Source organism: Emydura macquarii, unplaced genomic scaffold, assembly GCF_026122565.2.
Source record: "Emydura macquarii macquarii isolate MOO-44397 ecotype Brisbane River unplaced genomic scaffold, CSIRO-AGI_Emac_v2 contig_1451, whole genome shotgun sequence".
In the NCBI taxonomy this organism is placed as follows: Eukaryota; Metazoa; Chordata; order Testudines; family Chelidae; genus Emydura; species Emydura macquarii.
Window position 1 is genome coordinate 14,938,379 of NW_027131588.1, and position 23,439 is coordinate 14,961,817.

The window sequence follows — 23,439 nt, forward strand, 5'->3', positions numbered from 1 at the left end:
TAAGCTGCCCTCAGCACCGCTCTGCCGAATCCCACCTCCTCTCTCAGCTGCTGGACGATGGTGTAGTAGGACGTGAAGGTTTGCACCGACGACCAGGTAGTGGCTCTGCAGATGTCCTGCAGGGACACTCTCTCCAGGAAGGCTGTAGACGAGGCTTGAGCTCTGGTTGAGTGCACTGTGATGGTTCCCGAGAGCGGCACCTTCGCCTGCTCGTAGCAGAACTTGATGCAGATGTAATCCACAAGGAGATGTGCTGGGTGGAGACAGGTGAGCCTTTCATCCGGTCGACCACTGCGACGACGAGTCGCGTGGATTTCCGGAATGGCTTTGTGCGCTCGATGTAGAAGGCCAGGGCCAGTCTCACATCCGGCGAATGCCATCTCCACTCCGCCTCCGAAGGTTTGGGAAAAAACACAGGGCTAATTGCGCCACAGGCTGTGCTGCTTTGTGCGGGCGTCGGCTCTCCCGACGACTGTCGCTCCGGGAGACCCCAAGTCACTGGACCGGCAGTGCTGTGTATGTCCTTGGTCCTGGGCACCCTTCCGTGCCGGGGACCGCCCTCTCATCGCCTCCAACCTGGAGGAGGATGAGGACTGCCTCCATCACTGCAAACGGTGCTGACGAAAGGAGGTGCGCTCCAAAGACCTAGAAGTATCGGAGAATCGTCTCGGTACCGATGATTTCCGATGCCACGTGCCTTGTGGCCCTGCAGACACCTTTGGTGACTGAGGTCGGTGCTGCTCCGAACTCCTCAGTGCTGAGCCGGCCTCCAGTGACCGGGTTCCACGTCGTGGACTGCGCGGTGCCAGGTCCTCCGATGGCGACCAGGTTCTGCGCCGTCTAGGTACAGACGAACTCCTTGGTGCCGGGAATCTGGAGGGGGAGCTGTCTGAGCGCCGCCTGGCAGACCTCAACCGGTGCTGCCTCCTGGCATGCGCTTTCACCGGTGTCGGGGATCGACGTCGGCGCTGAGAGGGAGACTCTATGTCCTGCACTGGAGCAGGTTGGCTCAATGACGCCGACCTGGAGCGACTACTGGGGGAGTGAGTGGCTCTGTTCTACCCGCAGAGACCGTCCAGTGGGAGATCTTCCTCCCCGTACCGGGGATCTCCACCGCCATTCAGGGGGACCCAACGCAGGTTTCCCCTGTGACACCAGCCTCTTTTCCCTTGACGGAGGGGAGGGCAGAGGTGGCGTAGGCAAGGCCAACAAGGCTCTTGCTACCTGAAAAGCTTCTGATGTCGACGGCGTCGGCAGGGGCACTCTCCCACTCCCAGAAGTTGGGGGAGGCTCTCTGGCTGGAGATACAGGCATTGAAGAAGACTCGATGGGCTGGGTCCGGTGCATCTCCATACTCGACCCTGCCCATACCGACGGCACAGGGGAGTGTCTGCGCTCTGCACGCTGCTTCTTCCTCTTCGGTGCCAGCGATGTTGCGCGGTGCCAAGTCGAGGCCGGTGCTGGCGGTGCGCTCTGTACCGAGGTCACTCTTGGTGCGGAGTCCTTGGTTTAAAAGCCCTGCAGATCTTACACTTCTTTTCTGTGGGCTTCCCTCGAGCACTTAAGGCAGCAGTCGTGGGGGTCACTGAGTGGGAAGGCCTTCTCGCAGGAGGCACACAGCTTGAATCCCGGCGACCGGGGCATAGCCCGGCTGCTCGAAGTCCCCGCAGGGACTTGCCTTATCTCTAACTACTCTTACAACACTTAACAACTACTTAACTAACTAAAACTAACTTAGAATAACAAACAAGTCCAAACAAGAGGAATAGTACTTGCTGAGAGCAAGGCTAGTTCCAGCAACCGTCCCGGGCAGAAAGAAGGGACTGAGGAGGCGTAGGGCTGGCAGTGCCTCATATACCGCGGCATGTGCTCGGGGCTTCAGGGGGTTCAGGAGCCGGCCCTACAGAATCTGCTAAGGGGGAAAAAGTTTCCAGGTAACCATGCATGGAGGCGTGCACACACCTATAGTGGAATGGGCATGAGCAAGCACTCGAAGAAGAACAACAACTGGAGTTCTCTGAGTTGTTGTTTTAACCGGACGAAAGCAGGGGGAGGTAGCAGGGTTGTTTCTTCTGGGAATGGGGAGAGGGGATTAAAAACAGGAAGTAATTAAAGGACACTCTGCAGTTCAGGTGAATAACTGGATCCCCTTGGGACAAAAGACATGCCCAACCCCAAGGGAATGTATGTGATGTAAAACAAACCTCAGGGCCCGAACATCAGTCACCGTGCTCATCATTCCTTTCTCTAGGAGGCAGGGCAGCAACACCGCTATAGTTCTCTGGCCCGCTGTTCCTTTAGAGGGGTCGCACATTTTCACACACACCTAACGACAAACAACAGAGTCAACATCACAAACTTCTAAATCTTCCCTCAGATTTAACCCAGCCCCTTCCCGCATGTGATAGAAAAAGTTACAAATGAACCAGGGCAAACAGACTGGGTCAAGTTCAGACTGCGTGTAAGTGGGTGCAGCCCACTGAAGTCAATGCAGTTGTGCCCGATCACATCAAGTCTGGGTTTGGCCTGTTATAGTACCATTATTTCTGCGTGAGGGATTAAAGGCTCAGCTATACGCATGTTCACTCCTGAAAGGGGAAGTGGAGGCAGAACCGTGCTGCCCTCCAAACCCAGAGATGGCATCGCCCTGGCCCTCAACAACGGGATCTAGTAATGGTCAGAATGGAAACAGCTGCTCTTACAGGTTATTTCAGCCGGACTGAGCCAAATGGTCAACGGCCGCAACAGCAGGTCCCAAATTAGGAGAGGCTCAAAGCCCAGGAAGGGCAGCTAACCCGTCTGATCCGCTTCGTTTCTATGTAAACGTGCACTGTGTGCTGTACATAACACCACTCTTTAAACCTCATCTCTGTAGAAAACAAGGGCGCACACAGAAGCAGAATTCAGAGGTCTACCTCCAACAGGTACATTTGATTCAATCTGACATTCCTTTAGCACCAGAACTCCCACTGATTTCAACAGGAGTTAGTTAGCAGTGTACATGGGATGGAGGATCACACTCACATTTATCTCCATCGGGCTAGAACATAACATTGCACCTCTGTACCAGGCTAGTTTGCATGAGAGTAACTTGTAACAGAAAGTCATTCTTGGACAGGTGGAAATTAACTATCATATATCAGCACGTGCAACGCACCCACTACATATAAAGTCTGCAATGAAGAAGTTCAATTTTACCTTACTTAAAGTTTTCAGGGCTAGTTCTGCTGCTTTCCGTACAGACTCCTAAAGAAAAAGTTTAAATTCCATTAATATTTTATTTAAACTTTTTATTTCATCATTACTGAAATATCTGAATTTTCCATACAAGTATTGACAAATCTGATTCATAACCTGTAGGTTACCTTTAAAGATCTATTTATGTATGGTCAACCTCTTAACACTATCTACGTATTGAGTTTGTTCAGATTCCAAAAAATGGGAACCATACGCTACAAAATCAATTTAAGGCTGTCTGTCATTGTTCCATTAAAAGGATTTCCCATACTTTGTTTTTCCATGCCACTAATGTGGGAGGATCTGTTTTTTCTCAAAAGGAAGCATAAACTCTCTATTGTATGCTTTATTCTCTACTCAGAAGCATTGCTGAGGAAATCTGTTGTATGCTGTTTTTAACAACGTATCATTTAGGACTGGTTTTATTTTGCCTCTCACTACACAGCAAAAATGATGCACTTCCAGCTGAGTTTTTGAAAGGGACAAGGCCTAACCTCTTCAACTCCAATCACAGCACATTTTCAGACCAAAGGTCACTGAGGCTTTCGCCCTGCTTGAGCTCAGACAGGCAAAGCTGGATGTTAGGAGACACAACGCTTGATCCTGTAAGGTGCTGAGCACGCTGGCCTGAAGAACACTTACGGGTGCGCTTTACTTTAACACACAACGATCCCAGTTGGACTACTCAGGTGCTTGAAGTTAAGCACACGCAGCAGTGTTGTGTTGGATCAGGGCCAGACTGCTCAGCGCTTGTAAGTCTGAGCATAACAGGAATGGAAGATGTTCGGGATAAGCTCTCGGAAGGAATCCCAACACTATGAAGAACCCACATGAAGAATTTCACAACCATTTTACTCACCGGGGCCTGAACTGTAGTGAGCACCTGCAACTTCCATCAGCTTTAGTGGGAGCAGGGGATGCTCTCAGGACCAGCCCCTAGCAAGTAACCGATTCTTCCCAGGGATACTTTTCTGAACTTGTAGCAGGTGGGATATTCCCTCCATATTTGACCATTATACTTTTTGTAAGAGCTGACAATTTAACAGGCGGTTCTATTACCTTAATATCATCTTGCACTCTGAATAGGGTTTCCCAGATTTCTGGAAGTTTGTCAATAATGTCATCCAGTGGTCGTCCTCTTAACAAGTCATTCAGTGCCAGACAGCTGCAAACATAGTTTTGTTTCAGGATACAATACAATACAATAATAAAATACTAAAAGCCAAAACAACGCAAAAAACCCACCACACATTACTTCCATCTCAACTTACAAACAAGGCATCTTCCAAAAGGCAGGCAGTCCTCAGAGGAAAAGATTTCTGGGCCTGAGTCATTTACACTAATGCCACTTTGCATCATTCTAGCAGTGTAAAGGGGCCTGAAAGTCAATATAAATGTAATATATGCCTATCAAAGAGCCTCTTTACACTGTCAGAATGATGTGAATTGACCTTCATGTAGATGAGAATCAGGCCACTCAGTCTCCAGAATAAAGCAGTAGTTTATGTAGCCCTACCTCCTTCATTATATTTCCAGGCCCTGATTCACCACTGCTTTCCGCCATCTTGACCCCATTTGATTTCAGAGGAGTGCCACTGACATAAAACTAGATTAAGAGTGGGGAATCACACCTGATAACTGACTCACCACCTTCTCCGACAAGCCTGCATTCTCATTCAGAACATATCTGCTAAAAAAAATGTGGATATGCCAAAGTACAACTCAAAAGCCCACACACACTGCAGTCTGCTTCCCTTTCTGACACAGGCAGATTGCAGCTAAAGAATCTACCATACATGCAAAACTGGTTTGAAATCCTTGTAACTCACCTAGATCAAAACCATTTTCACCCGAACACCAAGGATATGTATACACTGCAATGAAAAACCCACAGCACTGAGTTTCAGAACCTGGGTCAGCTGATTCGGGGCTCATCCTCCTTGCAGGGTCTCAGAGTCCGGGCTCCAGCCCAAGCCCTCATGTCTACATTGCAATTTTACAGTCACACAGCCTGAGCCCTGTGAGACTGAGTCCGCTGACCCAGGCCAGCTGCAGTCCTGTCACTGGTCTTTCATTGCAGTGTAGACGCACCCCAGGAGGCACGGCTCCTTCTGAGGTGTCAGTGTCAAAAGGATGAGGCACTAAAATTCTTCAGATAAAGACTACAATTTTTTTTCCTTAAACAAAGGGGACAGCGTTTTATTCTCCCCACTTCTGTAATTCTTCTGAACCGGTTTGGTTCCAACTTTCAACAAAATTAATCCTTTGGCAGACACCAGTTCTGGAAAATTTCAGCCAGAAAAGTGAAAATTGGAGAAAGTTTGAGCAACTGAAAAAGATGGTTTATAATGGAATTGCTTAAGCAACCTTGCTCACAGCAGCTGCAAGCACCCCAGCTATAATACAGCTCTGGACACAGTCTGATATTCTATTTTCTAGACACAGTAGGATATTCTAATGAGTCCATCTAACTCTGGGTGGGGAGGTGGAACGGAGCCATTCGATGGATCAGGTTTGGAGCACAGATTAGATGTTTATGCTGGTTTGTGGATGAGCTGTATCAAAAATGTTTAACACCAGTTTATTATCAGAGCTGTATCCACCTACACCCTCCTATCACCACGTCCGTATACTATACACTGATAAATGGACTGTCCGTAGACTCTGACCATGACATGCAGGATATGTCTACACTCCAAACAACCAAACAACCAACCGCCACACCACACGCACAGCGAGTCTCAGAACTCAGAGTCAACAGACAACATTTCTGCTTGGGCTGCAGCCTGGGATTTGAGACCCTCCCTGCTCACCAGGTTGCAGAGCCTTGATCTCCACCCTGAATGTCTACACGACTATTTTTAACCCTGCAGCTGACCCCAGCTCTGGGGGTATGTCCACACTGAATTCGCTGCCATCAGATTGAGTGAGCCAGATCAATTGCTCTGCAGTGAAGACCCGCTCAATCGATCTGGAAATGGATTTAATAAAACCACCACCCCAAAAAGCGTAGCGCTGCGACGGGTACTCGTTTCCTGTCGGCGCAGTGTAGTGGAAACAGCACGCAGAAGGGAATTTAGGAAGTCAACATAAGTTATGCAAGCTACTCTATGTACTCTACTCTACTTCAACTGCCGGTGAATTTGCCTGCCAGTGTAGACCAGGCCTGAGACTTGCTGCCATAGGTTTTTTTTCTTGGCCGTGTAGATGTACCTAAAACTCTTCAGGCTCGAGGACCCCCAAGAACTTTGCAATCAGAAGACCCTTCTTCAGAGCTGTTAGCCTTATATCACACGAGGGCTGAATCTGACAAAAACCACTGGGACCAACACCGAAACCCAAGGAGTTGCAGTACGTCCTACCTCAGCATGACTATTCTGGTGGTGGGTTCCCCCCCCCCACAATGCCTTTTCCTTTCTAAATTCACTAGACTTTCTGATTTCAGAGACGTGTTGGAAGGTTGGTTTAAAGAGGACGAGGTCACTGTTTGGCAATACCTGGATTCTCGGATCCTCCACATATTGCTGGTCAAGTTGTTAAGCAGATCATCCAGAATCTCCTTCATGTATTTATCAACCTGGTGGAAGAAAAGGAAAAAACCATTGGCAAGGAGCAGCCTGCAGCTTCCCACCAAGGCTTTGACCTGGTAAGTGGATCCAAATACATGGGTCTGACTGCATGATTAGGACCATAGTAAGCAAAAGTCCAGGTCTTCAGCTAGTACCTGCCAACATTTTCCACCTTTCTAAGAAAGGTCTTTGTAGACAAGACACGGACACCAGCCAAAGCAGAGCAAATCCTGATCAACTGTGAACGGTCAGAACTGACCTTGCATGAGCCTGTTCTGCTCAGGCTGGCTCTCTTGCTCCGATTTGGAAGAGACTTTCCTATGTGGAAGAGGGACAGGCAAGAGCCCTCCAGCCCTTTTGTTACGGAAAGGTTTGGAAGCAGAAGCAAATATGTCTCTAGAAAGGGCAGAAGCAGCCTATTTCCACATGCCTGAGAGCCTCGGAGTCTGTTTCTGCAGTTTCTGATGGGGAGAGGTAATAACTTCCTGACAGGTTTGGGGCTGCTAAGAAGAAAACTCACTAACCCATTCCAGAGTTTCAGGAGCCAAGGGAAAAGGGGGACCCTAGCACTGAGCTTTCCCACTTCTTGTAGCTTGGGAACAGCTTCTTCCCCGAGTCAGTATCTGCTTCTGGCAGGGCCTCTCCCCATGAGCAACCTCCTCGCCATGTCAGGGGAGCTGATCAGCTGATCTTTGGCTGCCACACCCCAGAGCCCTCTTCAGCCACTGAGGGGTGAACTGCACCCTCACCAAGCAGCAGGGGCCCCTAAGGGTTTCTCACCACGAAGGCAGGAAGTGCTGCAACCCCCTACTTTATAGGGCATCAGAACTTGAGTGAGGCTCTTGCAGATGAGCTCAGGGAGGTCCTTCCATGCATAACAAGGCAGCACAAATGTCTCTATGCATCTTCCGTTTCTCCCAATAAATTCCACGTCCCCAGTTCTACTGGAGTAAGTTAGGACCTACTCTACATAACAGAGGTTTCCTTCTCATACAGCACAGCTCATCAGTGCCTTCCCTAAGATGCCCCTCAGCTCCTTTCTTGCAGAGAATCCCATTGAGATGCTCAAAGCACGTGGCCTTGCACTCCAACAACCCCCAGGCCCAAATGGGACATGACGACTCAGGCTCAACTCACTGCAGATTTGTCGGTGACAAGCGCGTTCCAAATGCTGGTCATAGCCTGTCGAATGCCCATGTTGGGGTCAAACTGGTAACGATAGAGACGAGGAACTAGCTGGGGCAAAAACGGAGCCAACTGCTCTCCAGCTTTTGCAGCAATCACGTTGAAACCAAAAGCTGCTCCCTAAAATGAGGAAGAATAAATGTATTGGATTCACTTCAGCAGACGAGTGTATTTATAGTACTCTTATAGGGCTCAATCCTGGCCTCACTGAAGTCATTGGCAAAGCTTCCACCAAGATCAGTGGTGTAGGATCAGATCCCTGTTGCACCTCTAATTTGTCACAGTACAGTTACATTCACTACGTTATCTAGCAAGCATTAAATGAAGCCAAATGTTAACCTTAAAAGACCAATCCCCCAGTTCTGAGCCACTTGATCAGCCTCCCAACAGGCAATGCAGTGCATATGCCGTGAAGGGAGGATGTATTAATAAGATATCACAGATTCTCCTTCCCTCACTCCTTTTCATTTTGAGACATCTCCTCGGGCCTCCTATTTAGAGATGGTGAGTGAAAGGGGTATAAATCAGAGCAGCAGTGAGCATTACAATAAGAAGCACATTTTCCAGAGAAAATGTGTTCCCAGAAGGGATCAGCTAGGTAGAGTTTTCCCTGTACACAAACTCTGTTGCATTTATAAAAACAGGGCGCTCTAAAATAAAATCTAAAATTGAAAAACTATATATAGCTTTTCTGCACTGCTTTTAAATGCTTGGGATTCCTGCTTTGTAATCATCAGCGTTTAGATTAACTCCAATGGCACTACTTCACCAGCCCTATCATAGTAGGAAAGGGGACCATCAACCCTTATGCTGATGTGTAGCTATTCACCCAAGTAGTCCCATTAACTTCAGTGTAACTGAGCAAAATAACTGCTCAGTAGTGAAAGTCAAAGGTTCAACATCTAGCCCGGGGTAAAGGTTGTTTGCATTGCTACTCATAGTTGCCATTTAGCTTCAGATATAATGATTGTGTCACAAAGTTTAAAAAGGCAAGGCAAGTAAATACAAAGAAACTCCATCTTTATTTCCCCTGCTGTGGCAGGGCTCCAAGATCAGTGACAAATCATAAGGCTACTGTAACAGGGTGGCAGAATCTATGCCCCCATTGAGGAGGGAGTGCTCTTCTGTTAGCAGACATCAGAATCCAGCATAAAGTTGCTGAGGAAATTCCAATGACTCATTACCACAGGTGCAACTTGTTAACTCCACCAGGATATACGAGAAAGGAGTGAACATCTGGTTATAGGAATATAAGGGCAGGCATCAGGAGGTCCTACAGTAAACACTGAATAGTCAAGCTTTGGAAGAACGCTTACACAGAGGCTTACGTTCTGCTAAAAGCAGCATTTCCAATAAAGCCAAATCCCAGCAAGGAAGCAACTTCTGAACTTGTGCAGAGTAAATAGGGTATTTGACGCATAAAGGAGCACTGTCTGCTCAGTTATTAAAAACAACTAATGTTGTATTTAAAATGGGCTAATGAAAAATGATGTCACATTAATAAAATCATAAAATGAAAAAGTTAAAACAAACATTATAAAAACTTTTTAAAAAATTATTTAGAATGAATATAAATTGCAATTATCTGACTTCAGCCAAAACGTTACTTGGTGTGCTTCCTTTCATAAAGGGTATAATGGCAAAACATTGTGAGTAGTTGATCTTTTGGTAAATAAAATTAAGAGCATTACTTCAAGGACCATGATTAAACAGCTGGTGTGCTGTGACCACTGCTTATCACAAAATAATCATCTCACTACTCCCTTATGTTCCACCCTCCTCTGTCAAATCCACCAGTTTTTTTGCCTTAAATTTAGGATTTAAGCTCTTTTTGTTAAACATTTGTACATGAGCTACCAAACTGGGCCCCTATTTCTTAGCATAGTACAAATAATAAATACTAATATTAACTATGATGAATTACACTGTGGAATGTGGATTCAAGCAGTGCAAATAGTATTAATGATATGCTGCAATAATTTGAAGAAATCTGTAATTCACTACTTCACATGCTGGTAGACTCACACTAGCACACAGTATGCTACGGCCAGAAATTGCACTCCAATTGTTAGAAGAGGAATGATACAATCATTGGGGGGAGGGAGGGAAAGGGGTTTACAGCTCACATAGATATCTGCATTTTTGTATCAAGTTACCTTGCGTGAGTTCCACATAGCATGGTGGTTGGCCAGATTCATGAATTTATACACCAGGTCTGGCTGGCTGAGGTCACTAGCCAGTGAACAAAGCTCCTTGTAGGTAGAGAGACCCTGACTTGGGAAGGCAGGAAGGAAAAATTAGTGTCGCTTTTCAGTCACAGACATTGCCACAATACCTAGAATAGCCACAGAGTCAAGTCATAACCTGGAGCAGAATTTAGTAAGTAATTCAGCTAAGATATAAATGTGTCTCCAATCAGTATACAGGGAAATAGCTCCAGTAACTATTAGAGAGAGAACCGGAGTAATGCAATCAAAATTCTAGAACAATAAAAACCCAGGAAGGGAGGATTTATAAGAGGAGTATGTATCTCTAGAACAGCAGCAGTTAGGCACAGAATTGCACCTGTCTCATGGAAAATCATCATTGAACCTACCCATCTGGGGTTTTGCCAAGGGCTCCCTGGAACACCACTGTTTCTCCAGTCATTTCATGTTTGACTCTGGTGATAAAACAGGCACAGCATTAGCTTCTCCATATGCTGTCCCTGAACAGGATCATTCACACACTGTACATTCAAACACCAAAGGGCAAAATACAATTTCCATCTGCCTCTTAGTCCCAGCTACCACTGGAATTTTCCCCATATTGCCCCACCCTCCTAGTTTGTGGTTCTCTGAAATTAGTGGCAACACTCTCATTGATTTCTGTGGAGCAGGCCCTCAGAGTTTTCCTACCCTTTGTCTAACCTGACTGCTTCCTCCTCTCAGCAGGGGAGCTAGCCAATATACTGCAGAACATCAATATTTGCTGTGTGTTAATTTTACCTATAATCAAACATTTTATAAAATATCAAAAATATGAGATAAGTAAAAGCAAAAATTATCAGCCATTATTCCTAGTAATAGGCAAGCAACAGTACTCCCCAGCAGAGAGCTGCTAGGTCTGTGAAAATAACCCAAAGCAGACAGGATATCAGAGTCTTTTGCACAAAAAAAGGTTCTTCGTTAAACCTGAACAGCACAAGAGCCGTCTGACCCACAAGGCAAGCCCCAAAACATCTTTGTAACATTTTAAGCGTTCAGCACTGCTCAGTAGGCTAGAATTCATTGTACTCCGTTATCACACACTGCCAGACGTGGGGAGTCGAGGAAAATTGACTTCCACCATTGCAGAAACTAACCCTCTCTTATTATGGTAAGCATATGTCCACGTATCTGTCTCACACACACACTAACACACTCCGGGGAAATTCTGTGCTCACGTACCTTTTCCCAGTCATAAGTGTATCGACAAGCGTGGTGACCAGCTCCTGTTGATCTTGTTCACTGCCTAGTTCATACACTAGCCCGAGGCCTTTTGAAGCAACGTCTTGGCTAAGTTCTGCAACCGGTTTTATACAATAAAACCAAGTGTGTAAGTAGTATGAAAAATACCACTGAAGAGACTCAATTATAATAGGAACTAAAACACTTGGTCTCTGACCTAGCTAAAAGGACACCAAGAGCCCATCAACACTATCAAAAGAACCATGTTAAACAGCTCTAATCAGTGTGAAATGAACTCTGGATTCACAGATTACGTTTTAAATCCATTACAAATGCCACCAGCTCGAGATGACACACTTCATGCAAATTTTCCCTGCTGCTTCTGAAGCAGCAGTGAATATTCCTAGAGCTGTATATATTTTGTTGACATCAAAGGTGCTGGGCCCCAATTCAAAACCCCGTAAAGTCAATAGAAAGACTCTCCCTACTGACTTCCATGGGCCCCTAAGCACCATTTCTTCAACTGGATCCAAGCAGGCGGACCCCTGTGCTGAACCCCATTGATTTAATGGAGCACAGCCAAAGGTCTTGCCCATGTGGATTCAACTGCAGGATTAGCGCCCTGGTACACAAACTAAACAGGTGAGCCCCATTGGTCTCCACTCCACTACAATTCCAGAGGATGGGGAGTAAACCTATCTGTACCAAAATTTCCATGGAAGGCAAAGGTAGAGAGAAATGCTTCATTTGCTATTTTTGCAAACAGCAGTATATAATGTTTCCATTTTCCAGTAACACTTAATATTTATACTAACATCCTTCCGGGCTGAATGATAAAGATTTAGATGGTTTTATGTAACTGCACTGCATAGCAAAGATTCTTTCCTCTCTGTTTTAAGAAACTGTTTGTTCAAAGACAAAACACACAGATACAGGATTACTTACCATCATTATCAGACAGAACTGAAACGAATGCACTTTGAATCTCCTTGAGATGAGACTGAAAGATGAGAGAAGAACGTGTATTTTTTATTCTGGGCTTTGCCTCCTTTCAATTTCATCTAACAGGGTCCGACTATTTTATCGATGCTACAATTGTAGTTCAAATAGACATCACAAGAACTGCACTAATTTCCTGAAAAGTTAGGAACAGGCCATCTGAAGTTCTGAAATCATAATATTTTGCATTTATCCAACACCTTGCCTCCAACCTCAAAGCAATTGACAAAGCAATGTAAGTATTACTCCCTGTTTTCAGATGGGGAAAGAAAGGATTTACGATGGGGGGAGGGAGGGGATGTTAAGTAACTTGTCCAAGGCTACAAAGTCAGTCAGGAAGAGAACCCACATCTCCAAACTCCTAGCCCCCGTCCTAACCAGAGAATCATATTGCCTCCTTGAAGATCCATTATTTTGACAAGAACTCTGCAAAAAATAACTTGATGTGGGGCAACTCTTGAGAGTTTGAAATTTAGTAACAGTTTAAATGTATGTAGCATCTTTCATTCCAAAGCATTCTGTCAACTATATGCAGACACATTGTTGCTGAAATTCAGCCACTTCAGGGATGGAAGTTGGCAGACAACTGGCTCATCACAGCCTCAGAGTGGTGAGGAGAGGAAATTTTGGCCAAAACCACTAGGGTAAACTCCTGTACTTAGGCAGAGGACATGGGGATCTTTAGTGATCGTACAGAATGGACAGACCCTCAGTTTTCAGGTCTCATCCAAAAGATCCCAAACACAATATTAGCTTATCTGCCTTTGGAGGGCAGAATTGATCCTGCTGGAATCTGAACCTGTAGTTCCAAGGAGTCTGGAAATTCTAAACCTGATTTATTCTTGGAGATTCAGTGTTCTGCAAAGAGAAATCCTCGCAAATTCCAGTGACACCCAAGGGAACAAGGTCTCTGGGGCAGTCCTTATGGACACGAAACCCATTCTGACTTCAATGGACGTTAAAGGCCAACTAAGGCTGTAGGATTGCAGGAGCAGTGTCATCCCAGCACACAGGGCATGCAGGTGTGACGGCATGAAGATCTCAGCGAAAACCAGAGACATAAGGAAGGAAAGAAGCAGCAGGGATGAGGGAGAGAAAGAAGGCAGGAGAGAGAAACAGGCAGGTATTCACCTTAATTTCTTTGTGCGTGCTCAGTTTCTTCACCAGTGACAGAAGCCAGATGCAGGCTGCCTGCCTGACGTGGGGGTTAGGGCTGACAATGTGCTTATTCAAAATGAGATCCAAAACCCAGGGGACCACGTCATTCACTTTCACGTCTATTTGGATGGAATAAAAAGAGGCGGAAAATTACAATGACACTGAAACACACACATGCCTATTGCAACTTAACACATTTGAAAAATAGAGAATCTGATCAGCTCATAGATAGCTCTTCATTATGGTGCAAATACTCACCCTGCACCTTCAGTACCACCTACTCAGGAAAAGCCGTGCTGAAGTCAATGGAAGTTTTGCATGAGAAAGGAGTGCTGAATAGGCACTTCTTGGCCCAGTCTTAAAATATACTTGGCCAAGACTCTGAACATCCGGGTACAGGTTTGAAATAACCCATGACAGTCTTGGACTAATAGGACTAGTATAGACTATAATTGAATGTGTTAGGTTTTGCGGCCCACTGGGACCCAACCTAGTTTCTACCAGATCCTGCAACCACATACACATGTGCTTAACGCTAGGCACAACTGAGATCAATGGGATGACTCATACCTCTAAAGTTAAGCATGTATGCAAGTGTTTGTAGGGCTCAGGCAAAGATTGCTCTTACAGTTTTTTGTAGGCAGCATTTTTAATGCTCACTATCTTCCATATCCAAAAATCAGATTAGTGAACAAAATGCACACTTGGGTGCATAAAAACAGGTAGATAGCCACGTCCATGCACCACGCAAATGCAGTTTGTTCATAGCAATCCAAGCATTTGGGTACAAAATCTCCAGCAAGAAACAGTGAAGATTCCGTTTTAAAGTCTGCTTTGGGAAATTTGGCTCTTACTGTTTTAAAGGATTTATACATAATAGACAGGAAACAAGCATGGGAGAGCAAAATAAATGATCAAAGTGTAAAGCAGTCAATTATATAGTAAGACGCTGATTTAAAGAGCAAACGCTTTAAAAACCTTTTCATTGTCTCGTGATATTTTTCAGACTGGTCAAATGGGGAGAAAAAGCCACTAAGTAGTAAAAAAAAGAAGCACATAGACTAGTAAAGCGCCCAGATCTGAAAGGTACTGAGCCATCACCTGGGAGAGACTAAGCCTCTAACTCCCAAGGACTATAATCAGTGTCCCAGGAAGTGCTCAGCTCCATGCAGAATAGGGCCCTCAGGTTTCTTCATTCCTCCTCCAAATCTCCCAAATCAGCAATGTCTACCTGCAGGAGGAGTATATTCTTCCTCGGTGACCATCCAAGCATCACGGGCAGCCACTGAGCTGGTTCCTATTGCAGCACTGGTAATGGCTTCACCAACCGTGAACTGAAGTTCTATTTGCTTGGCCTGAAAAATACAGTAGGACCTCACTAAACAATGACCTTGTTAATTAACAAACCCAATAATTCTCACCCCAGTTCTGACTAGAGAGTGGTAGCCAGGTGGCATTTTGCAGAGATTTTCAAAACGCCCTAGACAATTTAGATGCTCAGCCCCTATTAAAATGTATGGTAATTCAGTGTCCAAATCTCCTGGGTGACTTTGAAAATCTCAGTCCTTAGTTTTACAAAATGTTTTATGGAATATTTGACAATCTGCTATAAAGTGTTACTGTAAGTCATTAAAATTGATCTGCATTTGTCCAAATCAGGGAACAAAGGGCAGATGGTGATGCAGTGTCCCTGATTCAAAACCAAAAAAGTTTATTCATTTTATTCAGGCCTCCCAGTCATTAGTGTGAATTCCAGAGGGTTTATTATACTAGACAGAAGTACAATAAAATACTCCCCTACCCACCACATCAGGAAACAAATTGTTAAATGTTCTGTCCAGTCACATGGAAAAGCTGAGCAGCACATTCTAACGGCAAGAGATGGAAAGAAATTCTCTTCCATCACAAGGGGGGGACAGTAAAATTTAGCTTTGTTCTGTGTCCCTCTACCATCTCCTCTCTATTCCCTTTACCTGAATCAGAAGCAAAACGGGCAATTAACTTTGCTACTCCTCATTTCATGTATATATACACATAATTTTGTACTATTACATGTAGCCCTAGGGCCTGATTTCAAAAGGTTGTTGAGCAACTGCAGTTCCCATTGACTTCAATTTGTGCAATTCTTCTTAGGAGAATCAGTCCCTTTGCTTACAGCCTTTCAAAATTAGTTTCCCATAAGCACAGGTAAATCAATGCGCTCAAGTAAACATTTTATAAAGGAAGCTCCCTTGTCCTCAGACAGTTCTAGGAAGAGAAGTGTTGCATTCTGAAAGAACTGTTTTGAAGATAGAACAAGGATGACCTTGTCATTTTTGTTGCTTGTACAATCATGTCATGTTACAACGGCAGCATATTTGATATTCACTAATCACGTCTGTATTTGCTAAATGCTATGTGATTGCGATCAACTGAGAAAGGGTAAACCAACCTGAAAATACAGAGTACTACCCTAAAGTGCAAGGTGTTACTAATTCTACCTTCTAGCATGCCATTTAGTAAACTAGCAACTCTCAAATACTGTGAGGAATGAAACAAAATACAATTCCAATATGGAGCAGAGTTGTGGGATTAACAAAAACATATTGCTGGGTTTTTCTAAAATGCTTAATTCAACAACTAAGCTACATCATTCAGCATCTTTCTGATACAATTTCTGTCCCTTATTTAAAATTTGTCTCAGAAACAAGATATTTTTACATTTAATGCATATAGTTAGAACATTTAAAAAAGCCAGATTTTCAGAAGCGGCCTCTAAAATGGCCCATTAATGCAAGCACTTATGCCCGTGCTTAACTTTACAGACATAAGCAGTCCCATTGACGATATGCATGAGAGTGAGTGTAGGACTGGGATCTAAAACTGCAGCCACAGGTTTTACATTTCTAAAAAGTGTTTTACATCCAAGATTTACATGCAGAAAATCTCTCTTCACCACTGACCAGCCAGCTCTGCAAACAGAAAGATCTGGAAAATAGAACGAGTCATTTCAAACAGCAGCTTGATGTCCCTTTGTAAATGTGGCCCAAAGTATTCAGAAGGCTAATTTTAATCAAAACTTTCACTGAGGTGTAAGGGATAACATTAGTGCCTTACCTCCACCGAATCCATTAGTCCTTGCAATAGTAGTTTCTGGTGCGGAAAGTCTCCATCTCCCACTGGAAAGTAGCCAAGTGTTTGTATCGCTCTCTCTTTCATCTTAAAAATATAATTACACAATTTTACCCAGAAAGCCAGCAGGCACTTTTTCAACATAGATGCTGCTTAACTTGAAAACCAGAGCTTTTATTATTACTCTTTCACACCTTCCCACTGAGTTTAACCACAGGCTGTCATAGACTCCTAGTAATCAACGATGGGAAAAACCTACTAGATCATTCAGTACATCCTCCTGCCAACGCATAACTTTTCCCTACAGTACAGCACTAGCTGGACAAAAAACCCACTAGAAAATGTCCCAAGCGGTAGGGTTTCTGCTCATTTCATTTGAAGTCCAGTCCAGAGCCTAGTACCTTTCACCTACTGTTAGAGAAGTTCTTCCTGATTTTCAGCCACTATGTCCCATTTTCTTAGGTCCGGTCTACACTACAAACTTAGGTTGATGGAAGCAGCCTTATGTTAACCTAATAACGTATGCGTCCAAACTATCAGGGTCCCTTCTGCCAATGTAACTCGCCTGTTACATTGACTTAAGTACTCCACCTCCACGAGAGGTGTAGAACTTAATTCTATGTTGATGGGTCAACAGAGAGGCAGCGTAGACACAGCGTTGTTTAAGTCGACTGAAACGGACTCCAGGAAGAGCCATCTAGACCTGGAGTCCAAGTTTTATCCCATTACTCCTAGTCAAGAAGATAAAAGCCACAAACTATTATCATTTATTCAAGGGATTTTCTAAAATTTTCTCACTCTCCTCCACTGAAGCTGAGGGCAAAACTCCCATTGACTTTAGTGGGAACAGAGTTAAGCCAAGGGTGAGAGCTTTTTGCAAATTTCCTCACCACGGCTGTAAGGGTGACATCTCTCTTAACTTGTTGGGTAATCGCATTAGCCTCCCTTTAACTCAAAACAAACAAGAATAAACATGGAGAGAGAACATGCCAGAAACAAAACAAATCACAATATCTTGCCTTATTTGTTTCCTTGCCAGAAGGGATTCTAGTCAGTAAACTTTCAACAAGATGAAGCTTTGTAAACCCGGTGCCTTCACTGGGAATTGGCAAGGGGCCATTCCTACCAATTTCCCCCAGTGCGGTACAAGCAGCAACTGCCAGGAGCGGAGAGGTGCTGTCCAAAAAGGAACCTACAGAGAACCAACAGGGTGACTTGATTTTTGCCCCTACAACCTGAATGCAGTCAGAAGCATAATACTAATTTTTAAGCAAGAGGCCAGGTTTCGTTCCCCTGTATAACAGAGAGAATCAGGAGGAAAGTCAGAGTTACAATGGAGTAAAACTAACATAAGAGAGAGAAGAATACACCACAAACACACACCTGTGTGCATGGCTCATCTATCACATGGGGGTCTATTTTTTAATTAATATTGGAGTAGTGAATATTGTTTACATCTGCACATCTGATCAGACAAGAGTGATGGAGACATTTTTAAACATTGGCAAATCCATCAGACAAATGGCATTGTCAGCAGATGCAGCCAACCTGAAAAACATCCTGAACCAGCAATGAATGGAAATTATGTTGACATTGATTCTCATGTCAAGAACCATGAATGCCAAGGTACAGTACATTAGCCAAGAGCGAAGTTACCTATTGTTTCTGTAGTGGTCTTTATGAGTTGGTCGTGATCTGGCATAACAACAATATTTGGCTCTTCTATGTCATGCATCTCCACCGTTCTGGTTTTCCTTTTAGCCAGGTACCTTCCTACTGTGAATCCCAAAGCCAACAAGGATCCATGTTGGATCTCCAGGTTCTACAGACAATACCAATATTGTAGGAAATCTAGTTTACCAATCTACATAGACACAACCATGCATTTTACATAAAGCATACATAAAAGACAGATTTATTGGTAGGCCTGCTGGAAAGGTACAGCATGAAAATTCTGACCTATAGCACAGCTTATGGGGCTCTCCATAGGTGGTTGGAATCATCAACATTTTCTGCAGAATTTAAGCTTCCAGGGGAGATTTTCAATAGCTTCTAAGGGATTTAGGAGCACAAGACTCACAGAAGATCACTGGGACCTCTGCTCCTAAATTGCTTAGGATCTTTTGAAAACCTCTCCCTCAAGTTACTTGGAGAAAAACATCTGTAGTCCTTCAATTTATAAATATATCCTTCTGCACATGATTTAACACAGAGCAGTGCTGTCTTCCCAAGTTTGCACACACAAGAGACCAAGTCCTGCTCTCACTTACTCCAGATAAAAATCCCTTCAGTTCAGTGGAGTTACTCAAGATTCAGACTACTGTAAGAGAGAGAGCACAGTCTGGTCCAGTAATTCTAGATTAGGTTAAAACTGGCTCCATGCAGCTCAGGGGGATATAAGCAATTGTAACAATTAAATGTCAAGAACGTTAATTATTTCAGGGTTGATCTGTGTATTAGAAATGTCTGGCTAATGTGTTTATCTTGTAGGCTGGATTCATTTGAAAGGACACTCTGCAGGAATAAGGCTGCAAGATTTAAAAGATGCAAACAGAATTGTTTTTGGGGTCTATTTTATTTAATGTTTTTGTTTGATCCTCAACATATTACTCAGAGGGAAGAGTAAATCTAGGGGGGACTGGAAGATCTCAAGGGGGAAAAGAGTTCTCACAAAGTGTATTTCTTTTAAGAAGACTGAGTAAAATAAAGACTAAAGCTAAGCCATTATAAATAAAATAAACATGTGATTAGGCCCATTTGACGTCAAAAAGGGACATGGTGTTAAAGTCGTGGACATGCTGTTTGCAGAGTTGAGGCTACAGTTTGCTGAATTTATAAAAAGATTAGTATGTCTTTTCAGAGAATTTGTATTTCTAGTTTTAAATGTCGTTACTAGTAAAATAGCAGGCTACTGAGATCTATAGAGGATTAAAAAGAGAGGGACTCAGAGGGAGGGAAGGAAACCCCATCTGATAGTGATAGCAGGAGGAGGTGAAGGCTGTTGACATTAAAACCATGCCCTACCCTAGCAAAGGCTCCTGGGTAGAACAAGCTTTCACTGCAACGAAGGGAGGGAGCTATGGCTTAGGCAGGGGAAGGGCAATGAGTGACAAGTTAAATACTTTCTAAATTCTGTGGTTACCTTTAATTGCTCATGAATAAAACAAAACTTAACTGCCTGAGGTAGCCAGTGCAACCCATATTTAACCCACTCATTTAACTGACTCAACTTCTTAATAATTGTTCCTAACTGTACTGGTTGTACCTAGGAAAAATGTCAAATATTGACTGAATATACTTTCAATTATTTCTTTACTTAGAAAGCTGTTGTGCTCAAATATAGCAACTTTTTTTCCTATCTCCAATAAGAAGTAACTAATTCAATTCAATAGTGCTTTTTCATTTAAAAAAAAGATCACCACGACTAATAAATTCTGGACATACTAGAAGATTAACATCTTCATTAAAAATGTCACAACAACAACAAAACTACAAGAAATGGATAAAAAGAATGTCATTACATGATTGTCTTTTGCTGTCTTGACCAGTTGCTGTACAGAGGATTTAAGTTCATTTCCAGACATTGTAGACAACACTACAGAATACAACAGTGCTGCCAGCTCACGCATCTCCTCCTTGTTTGTATTCATCAGACTCTGTAGAATATAAAAAAAAAACCCCAAAACAAATATGAAAGATACTTCATTGATGTTCTATCTTTAATAGCGCTTCAGGAGGTTAGCACACAGTTTAGATGCAGCAACCCAGCTACACTCCATATTTTATTCTGAAGTCTTTTTTACGCTGGAAGTATTATCACTAAGTAACTTGCTTATAGCCCAGTTCAGCAAAGCACTCGTGTTTAAGCATGAATAGTCTTATTGCCTTCAAGCGGGCTACTCACATGTTTAAAGTTAGTACAGTGTTTAAATGCTTTGCTGAATCAGGTACTTGGAGAAGAATATTCATGATCCCCAGTATGGGGAGTTAAAAACCCTGTGGAATTGTACAAGACAAAATTCCTTAGCTCCGCAGTGCCACAGAGTAGGCTTTTCTTTCGTTTGCTCTTTCCTCTTCATTTAATAAAAGGAAAAACACTGAGGAGATTAAACCTACTTAATGCGAAGGTTGCAAATGTCACGCCAAACAGCAGTCAAGAAATGGAAAAGTCACAGTTCTCACAACATTAATTCACCCATGTTGTTTGTATGTTGTATGTTTTATTACCTAGGTGGTTAAAATAGTAGGGTTATTATGGTGGTATTAGCATACATAACAAACGTTTGTTTCCTGACTTGTGTTTTTAAGTTTATAACCTTACTTTTTGTGTGCACGCACACACACCCACTTCAAACTGAAGGATTCTGCTGACCTGAGATCATCCCCGGGGAGGATCATCACCAGAATATTGCAAAAGGAGTCATATAGCTTGATTCATGACTTACATCAGTGTATTGGACTGTCCTTCACTTACCCACCTCAAAAGAGCTGCCAGAGCAGCTCCTCTCACTGGTAGATTCTTACCCAAGTCATACCCATGAACTACAAAAGAATGGAACCACGCTGATTTACACAAAAGTGAAAGATCTGGCCCTCAGGATGTGTCTACACTGCAACAGACACCCGTGGCTAGCCCATGTCAGCTGACTTAGGCTGGTGGGCTCAGGATACGGGGCTGATATTTGGGTTGGGCTATAGGTAGGGATCTGGGACCCAGAAAGGGGCCCAGAGCCCAGGCTCCAGCAGAAGCCTGAATGTCTACACTGCAATTAACAGCCTCATAATGCAAGCCTGAGTCAGCTGGTGCGTGCTAGACACAGGAGTTTAACTGCAATGGAGACACACACTCAAAGTCTACCAGTATGAGGAAACATAGGGGATGTCTACACTGCAGCTGGGAACGTGCTCCCCAGCGCGAGCAGACAGGCACTAGCTCTGCTTGAACTAGCACACTAAAAATAGCAGGGGGTAGCATGGGCAGCAGCTTGGGCTAGCTCCCTGGGTATGTACGTAGGTGGCTAGCCTGAGCCACCGCCAGCGCCACTCCTGCCTGCACTGCTCATTTTAGCATTCTAACTCAACTGCAGAGCTGCCGCGTGTCTGTCAAGCCCCACTAGAAAGCACACGCCCAGCGGCAGTGTAGAGATGCACTTACTGGCATTAGTTCTACCGAAAAGTGTGATCTAGCAAACTGGATCACAGACTAATTCACTGAAACAGAGAGACCTCTTTCAACAGTGCAGACTAAACCCAGGCACAGAAAAGAAAAACACTGAAAAAAAGGATCTTTTGCTCCTTAAGATAATTTTCCAGGTAGCTGACTAGATGGTCAATAGTTAGGACTTGATTTTCTAAAATGCACGCATGCAGCTGTGTCTAATTCACTTGTCGTTACAGCATGGCCATACACATACAAAGTCACAGAAACTACATGAGCATTTTTGAAAATCAGGACGGTAATATTAGGCAGTCAATATTTAAATCTACAATAAAGATGCGATATTCTGTACATTAGCACTGTCACCAATGAGAAAAATGAAAGGGACAATTGCAACTTGATTTTTTTAAACTGAGCATTTTAAAAATTCCATTTCTGATAGAGCAACTTGTGACAAGGTAAAGGCACTACAGTCTGTGAAGGGTTACAGGTCTTGGCTGCTCAAGGAGGAAGATATATAAAGGAAGGAGAAGCTGGGTCAAAAGAGAACTCCAGGGGAAAGGTGCATCCTCTGCGGATTATTCCCCAGGGTTTTTCGATTGATTTACTCGTGTGTCTGTGTGTGTAATACAACAAGCCCTGAAGAAAGTTCTTTAAAAGCTTTATTTCCCTTCCCTAGCTGGTGAAGCCACCCACTGGCTTACATACCCTATAAATAGCTCCATTTTAAAAAATTCCTTGGAAAACACTTCTGAAAGTTTTTTTTAGTTCTCCTCTTGGAGTTTATGGGAGTTTTTCCAGCAAGGGAGAACTTAAGTGATTATATAAGGGAAACAGTGAAACTGTGCATTTGAGAGCACTTTCTATACAGTCAGAGTAAATACAATAAAAGACCTGAAAAATATTTGTTTCACTAGTCTCTTTCAATTATAGTCATGTTAGATAATACCTGCAATAACAGTAGGTAAAAAGATCATCAGACAAGAGTGTGATTTGTAAGTTGAGTGTCCTTTATATAGAAAAATCTACTCCCTCTGGGTTGAAATGCCAGATTTTGCAAAAGTGAACAGAAAAAAAAAATCCACGTGTATGCAACATACCTTTATCCAATCTATTTTGTCTACAAATCTGGCAGCTAGTTTTTCTGGATACACCGAAACAACTTCTAGAAGACAGTACATGACTGGCAAACCTAAACAGAAATTAGAGAGTCAGGTTATAGAAAATCCAATTTTTTCTATTTACAACTAATGGTAAGAACAGGCAGAGGATGCTGCATCAAGCATGCAAATTTAAAGATCCTAGATAATATGGAAAGTCAAAGTCATAACTTTCTTTCTGAGTAATCTCTCTCTTATGGATGTCACACAGACAAAGAGTTAGTATGTGAATGCATATTTCTAGTAAACTATTTTAAAGGCATACAAGTAGTTTGTGACCAAAATTTAAGTTGCCTCAAAAATGTTAAAATCTGATGGAGAATGTCCTTATACAAGGGAACTGTTCAGATGTGCGAAGACTGTAATAAATACTGACAATGGCCTGAAAGTTCTGACACTCCAGTCAAATAGGTAGTGTTGTGGTGCTCCCTTTC

At 43.5% G+C, this 23,439-nt stretch overlaps 1 protein-coding gene across 3 annotated transcripts in view; it reads right to left on the bottom strand.

The window, feature by feature from the left end:
* The window catches only part of ECPAS (Ecm29 proteasome adaptor and scaffold), a 72,270-nt gene that overhangs the window by 14,566 nt on the left and 34,265 nt on the right, over positions 1 to 23,439 (bottom strand). For all 3 annotated transcript variants that reach the window (XM_067553218.1, XM_067553217.1, XM_067553216.1), the window contains exons 19-34: positions 22,946 to 23,037; positions 20,209 to 20,343; positions 18,344 to 18,509; positions 17,707 to 17,879; positions 16,673 to 16,774; positions 14,808 to 14,931; positions 13,550 to 13,695; positions 12,365 to 12,419; positions 11,420 to 11,534; positions 10,588 to 10,653; positions 10,148 to 10,265; positions 7,944 to 8,111; positions 6,735 to 6,814; positions 4,297 to 4,402; positions 3,199 to 3,246; positions 2,205 to 2,326 (exon numbers count right to left, since the gene is read on the bottom strand). In XM_067553218.1, coding sequence (XP_067409319.1) covers positions 2,205 to 2,326; positions 3,199 to 3,246; positions 4,297 to 4,402; positions 6,735 to 6,814; positions 7,944 to 8,111; positions 10,148 to 10,265; positions 10,588 to 10,653; positions 11,420 to 11,534; positions 12,365 to 12,419; positions 13,550 to 13,695; positions 14,808 to 14,931; positions 16,673 to 16,774; positions 17,707 to 17,879; positions 18,344 to 18,509; positions 20,209 to 20,343; positions 22,946 to 23,037 — 1,816 coding nt within the window. The remainder of the gene's footprint in view (positions 1 to 2,204; positions 2,327 to 3,198; positions 3,247 to 4,296; positions 4,403 to 6,734; positions 6,815 to 7,943; positions 8,112 to 10,147; positions 10,266 to 10,587; positions 10,654 to 11,419; positions 11,535 to 12,364; positions 12,420 to 13,549; positions 13,696 to 14,807; positions 14,932 to 16,672; positions 16,775 to 17,706; positions 17,880 to 18,343; positions 18,510 to 20,208; positions 20,344 to 22,945; positions 23,038 to 23,439) is intronic.